This window comes from Haliaeetus leucocephalus, unplaced genomic scaffold, assembly GCF_000737465.1.
Source record: "Haliaeetus leucocephalus isolate CR32 unplaced genomic scaffold, Haliaeetus_leucocephalus-4.0 Scaffold144, whole genome shotgun sequence".
NCBI lineage: Eukaryota > Metazoa > Chordata > Aves > Accipitriformes > Accipitridae > Haliaeetus > Haliaeetus leucocephalus.
Window position 1 is genome coordinate 1,857,276 of NW_010972580.1, and position 6,150 is coordinate 1,863,425.

The 6,150-nt window shown below is 52.1% G+C and overlaps 1 protein-coding gene across 1 annotated transcript; it reads right to left on the reverse strand.

Moving 5' to 3' along the window:
* Positions 1-2,010: 2,010 nt before the first annotated feature.
* On the reverse strand, positions 2,011-2,700 carry RPRML (reprimo-like). Its single transcript, XM_010561357.1, has one exon. The coding sequence runs from the start codon at positions 2,698-2,700 to the stop codon at positions 2,365-2,367; it is 336 nt and encodes a 111-aa protein (XP_010559659.1). The 3' UTR covers positions 2,011-2,364.
* Positions 2,701-6,150: the final 3,450 nt, after the last annotated feature.

Consider the following 6,150-nt stretch of genomic DNA (forward strand, 5'->3'; position numbering starts at 1 on the left):
CTGGATGTGGCCTCTAAGGGCACTTGACAAGTTGGTGGCTATGTGGGATTACAGAGCCATGTTTCCCCACTGCGCAACAGGACACCTCAACACACACACCATCTCTCACAGCCCCTGGCAGAGCAAGGCAGGTAGGGACAGCTGAGATAATTTGACCAACCTTTTCACTCAGGTCATTGCTGCAGGTCAGAGTTAAGGTGATTTTGATACTTTCTTTGGATTTGCAATTTTTCCTGTGCCTTGCTTGCATTGCTAACACTGGAAGGTTCTTCTGTCATCTCTGAATTCTCCCTTGTGCTGGGGACACGGCTGATGGGTAGATTGGCAAGAGGGACCAAATAACAACTTAAAGCAGAAGCTGGATGGGAATTTAGTGAGTACATCTGGGATGTCCTCTGATAGCGCAGTCACCTGAAGATGCAGTTACACTTTTAGGTTGTACGTGCAAGTACACTCCTAAGTGTTAGCAGAGCTCAGCCATCAAATGCATTGGGGTTATTTGCATCTCACTCTGATGGTGTGACCAGCCTGTGTTCCCACAGTGGGAACAGTCTGCACTCATATGCAAAGAGAGCAATGGCTATAACACCCCCTTTAGCAGCAGGGACCAAAATCCCCTTCCACGCTGCTGTGTGAAGCCACTTTTACATTTGCTGGCAGGGCAGCAAACCCTCCATGCTGAGAAGGCTGCTCAGGTATGCATACCTACAAGCTGCTCATAAAAATCAGAGCCCTGCCTGTTCAGCCATTTCACTGGCATCAATGGGACATTTCAGAGCTTCGAATCCCAAATTGTGGTCCTGCTGCCACATTGTCTTTGTGCTCCTAAGGCGTTAACAGACAACAAGTTAGTGGGAGCAACCAGTGACAGCGCTGCACTAGTCCTGATCTGCATCAGGTTTAGTCCACCAGTACTCTGTGGGAACACTGAAAAAGGTGCTCAGCAAATATTGATTAATTACAAAACATACTCTAATCTTATTCCTCATTCTGGGAAAGGCAGAGAGCTGTTCTTCTGGATTTACAGCCAAGTAGATCAGATCATCAGTTCTTCCAGTATCCAGGATTGCTTTCCCACTACAGAAGCGGACCCAGCAGGAATATTGTTGGTGCAACAAAACTCAAATTATTTCCATCTCACACCCACAGACAGAGCCGTAATTCCATCATAGAACAAAGGTCAGGAGTCCTCCTCCTCTCACATAATTTATTTTCGACAGCTCATCAGGATCAGAGGAGCTGGAGATTTTAACTCGGAGGGTGAAATATAGCTTTGCAAGAGGCACTCAGTGCATCTTTATGAATCTCTGCTTCAGTACTGTGCAGGTATTTAACACAAGCCTGAAATATGTAGTTCTTGACAAATGTATTTGCTAGTGGTAATTGATACTTGCCTGTGAGAAATGTATGGTAGTTGCTGTTTTAAAGAGATAGCTCTAATTAGAGTTCAGCTGGAAGGTGAGATGATTTTATCTGGAACTAGGATTGCAATATCTGAACTCAGCACACACAGAGAAAGAAAATGAAGACAACACAAAATTCTTTTGAAACAGGTTCTTTTTTTCCTGAATGTTCACCAGTTTTCAAAAAACTACAAAAACATCAAGGACTGTAACAGGATAGCACTTGAAAAAAAGGCTGTTGTGTACAAAAACAAGCATGCTTTTGTTCTGGGGTTGAAGTGGGTTTTTGTATTTATCTGGGTTCTTTTCTTCCTTCAGCATAGTGTGAAAGAAGAAGAAAGTACTGGTTTATTTAACAGGATAGCTCAGAAAAAAAGAAGAACATGCTTTCCTCATTACAAAACTCCAGCAGAAGATGCATGCTTGAGGTCCGAAATACAAACAGACTGACACATTTTGTAGCATGGAGACTTTGTTGTACAACCCACACGGCACTTCCCGTCCCCTGCCCCATGGTCAAAGATGTGGTCTGTGCCATGCATTTTGCTTTCCTTTTAGTGGTTTTTTTTTTCTTTTTGTAGTGAGTTATTTGCCTTTTTTTTTCTTTTTTTTTTTTTTTAGCCCTAAATACCAGGTAGCGGTATCCAAGGTAACAGCAGAAAAGAGTCCAGATCTGCACATTATCACTGTTTCTGCAAGTTTCATGCAAAACTTGAGCCATTTCTGCATGCAACACGATGCTGGTCATTTATTGTGCTTCATACAACTCTGGGGAGATTTCCCCGTTCACCACGACAGAGTTTGTTGACTGGGAAGTGCAGGTTTGCTTTCCCATGGACACAGACATATTGAAAGACCCCTCTCCCCGCTTTCCACTCCCCCCAGCTGCCCCAAACACATGGGAATGCACATCTCAGCACCAGGTCCAGACAGTTCACTTGCCTACAAAAGCCCGGTGGCTTCAGTAAAGTCCCATGATTGCAGCTCCCACATCCTTGGAAGGTCTTCGGTCCTTCACCAGAAAGTTAATCATGCTCTCTGACTTGATGAGCAAGTTGCAGCCCAAAAAGAAGATGCCAAACATCACAGTCAAGGAGAGGACACAGAGGACAGCGATCTGCACCACCCGTGTGATGTAAAGACTCCTCTCATCAGGCGCCAGGACCGAGGAGCCACCGTCAGTCGCCAGCACTGAGCCAGTCCCATTGCAGCAGGCCATGAGCATCCCCAAACCCTGGGTCCTGTTGGGGTAAGCTCCCTGCTCTAGGAGAGTCTGGTTGAAAAAGGATCCATTCATGGTCTATGCGTGATCCCAAATCTCCGGGGAAGGCAAGAGGAAAGCTTGCTGTCCCCCTGCCCACCCCTCACATGCCAGGGCTTGGCACCACGGGCCAGTGGGCTCCGAGCCACCTCCTGCCTTTCTTCTCACAGTGCCTCAGATGGAGGGGAAACTTCTTTGAGGCTGCGAGCAGGTGGGAAGCCAATTCGTGCAGCAGAGGGATGGCTTGCTCCCGGATCCCTCCTGGCACAGGCAGCGTTAGCACAAGCCCCCAAACAAGCAAAAAGAGAAAGAGAAAAAAGGCAAAGAGGGCACAGGGGAGAGGAAGGCAGCTGAGGATCGCCCCATGCCTCCTGCCCTCGCCACTGCCCCGAAAGCTGCCACCCCAAAGCGCAGGGCAGCGGAGCGGTGCAGCCTGTTGCCCCGGGGGCTCTCCCGCAGGAGGGAGAGCTGATTCCTGCCGGCTGGGAGCTCCACAAATGCAAGTTCCAAGCTAAAGTCTTCACCGTGTTCAAAGAAAAAACAGCAACTCCACCCCCTTCCAGCCTCCCCCCAGGACCGCCTTCCTCCCCCTCCGCACTCACCCAGGCTGCCCACCCCTTTCCCACGCGTGTGCACCCCCTCTCTGCCCTGCCGTGGGTGCCCGCACCCACCCCTATGCCACCCCCAGGTGGGGGCTGACCCCTAAGGCCCTGTGGAGCGGCACCTAACTCATCCTTCCTCCATCCCCCCCCCAACCTGCTCCCAAAAGCAGCCCGTATGGTCAGTGTTCATGCTGGACTGCTGGCAGGTTCCTGTCCCCCCCAGCCCACCCCTGATGAAAGCTCCCGTGAGCCTCAGGTCAGTGCTGCTCTTGCTGATCCCTGGTTGCTGCTCTGTGCCACCCACTCCTTCCTAGAGCAGTGCTAGCCCAATCCAGCCCGGTTCACCCCCAGCTCTGCTCAGTGATGCCTGTCCTGTGCCTCCAAATGAGAGCTGGATCCATCCCCCTCTCTGCATCCTTATTTTCCTCTGGCTGACGGTTTCCTCCCCGGGCATCTTTGTCTCCCTCTTCTTCCCCTCCTGCTCCTTTAGCTCCTTTGAGGGGGACCACTGCAATGCTGCACCCCGATCTCTGCCCAACACCCTTTCCCTGCCGTCCCCAGCTCTGGGTCCCACAGCAGCATCACTGCTGCACCCAGGGCTGGAGCATCGTGGACCCTCTCCATCAGGCCCCTCAGCCCCACCGGGGCAATCCCAGGGGAAGTTGCATCACCACTACCCTCTCTGTGTCTGCATAAGCTCCCAAACTGATGCCACGAGTCGGGGTGTCCAGACATGTCTGGCTCAGTCTTGACCCTTCCCATCCCAGGGCTTGCCCATGGAACTGCCATGTCCCGGCTTCCCGGCTTTGCCCGTTGCCATTTGCCTGGAATCATGTCTGGATGGCACAGAACAGCAGATCACCCCCGAGCCATGGTGTGAGGACCTTGTCCTGATTTATCTGTGTACATCTTGGCTCGCTTGCTTTGCCCAGCCCCCAAAGGGGATTTTAGTAAACCTAAAATAAGAATTGATAAATTGCAGCTAAAGGCAGGAGCATGAGGCTGGCCGGCTGAGGATGGAGGATGGTTTGATAGAGAGAGTGTCAATTGATTTTCCTTTTAGGCAGCTGGGACCTGTGCCCCTGTTCTGCTGCTGTGACTTTAGGGGCTCAAAAACTGTTTGGTTTGGGTTTTACTTGTTGCTTTTTCCTCATTTTGCACGTGGCGTTTCTCTCCCTGAAGGGCTGCCTGGTCTGCAAGGGCAGTTTGCAGCAGAAGCACTTGCAGGAGGGAGGCAGAAAGCCCTGATAGAACAAGAGCATCTGCTCGTGTTTAACCTGCAGGCCAGGAAAAATCCCCATGGGAAACCAGAGCATCCCCGGTGCCCCAGCCCCGGGTGGGAGCTCCTCTCCCCGGCTCGCTCCCACACTGAAGGAGTTTCTGCTCCCTCTGGTGGCTCCAGCTCCAGCCTCTCCTCTCCCCGCACACTCCAGCATGGATTTGGGCTGCTGCACCTATCACTCCTGGGTCACAACCTGCGGTGATGGGGCAGCCGGGGCCGTGGGGCCGCTTGGCTCTCAAACACTCCCCTGCGTGCTCTTTGCCTTCATCCAGCCAGGGACGTCAAAACCCAGAGCATCCCATTGTCTATTACACGATGCCTGGAGTTAACATCACAGCGATGTTTTCAGGACAAGCAGCACCTTCTTGCAGTTGGCAGGGAAATCCAGTCCAAATGTGCTGAATTAAGTTCATGCCATCATGGTCCTCAGGCAGGACGGGAGCCCAGACAGGTGCAGGCAGGTCAAATACTTCATTTTGTGACTTCTTCCTTCTTTTTCCAAGAGTTTTTGCACCATGCTGGAAGCAAGGGCTGGAGTATCGCAGCTCACGGTAGGCAGGGAGTTTCAGGACACGCAGGGCTGTGTGTCGCTTTGGAGCCAGCAGCACTTGCTAGTTTGGGCAACCAGCTGCTGGGCAGGATGAGTCCCTCAGTGAAGAGGTCCTGCGAGATAGATGGCAGGTCAGATCTGTGGGGTGTGCAGAGCTGAGCAGGGCTCCCACATTTCTCTCTGGAAACTTAGACAAATTCATTGTCCCTCCCATGAAGCATTCAGACATGCTCGCAGCGTGATACAGTGCAGTGCAGGGGGACAGGTTGCCGTGTGGCCAGAAAGACCTGCGTGATGAGGAAAGGCCATGTAAGCAGCATTTCCAGGCAGGACACATGCAGGAAAAGCAGGACTTTGGATGCCCTAAAACTGGCTAGTGGGGTCTGCAGTGTGAGATGCCTCTGGGATCTGGAGCAGGGCGAGACCTAGAGCCCCCCAGAAAGCAGGTTTGGGGTTTGTATTGATGTCCCAGCCAAGATGCAGCCCTTTTTGACACTGGGTTGGTGAATTTCTCCTAGTCCCCTTTACCAAATCCTCATTAACAAGTTTTGGGGAGGGACTTGGATCCCAAGCAGAAAATGTTCCCCCACTGAGCGGAGCCCCACGCAGCCGCGGGAGGGCAGCAGCACCCCTTAGGGACAGTGGGGCTGAGTGGGGAAGCAAAGAGGCATCAAAAGTTCTTCTTTTAAAGCCACGCAGAGTCCCCATTTCCATCTCACCCTCACAAACACCATCACCTCTTTTTGACAGCCACACACGGCTCTGGGGCAGGTGCCGTTATCCCCATCTCTCCCGGTGTGGGGCTGCGGTTTTGTACAGCACCTTGCACATCGCCCTGCAGCTTCCTGCACTGCCGGGCTGCGGCTGCAGCTCTCAGCACCCACACGAGCTCGTTTTCCACTGCCTGGTGTTTCTGTGTGTTTGGATCGTCTTGACCCAGGGTCATGTCATTACTGTCCCCAACCCCTGTCACCTGGTGGGAGAGATCATTCAAGAGCTCCAGGGACCCAGCCCTTCTCTCCCTTTTGCCCCCTGCCAGCCTGTATTTTGAG

Bases quoted from the DNA above. Each gene is read 5' to 3' on its own strand.
- RPRML (XM_010561357.1), bottom strand. From the start codon at position 2,700: ATGAATGGATCCTTTTTCAACCAGACTCTCCTAGAGCAGGGAGCTTAC.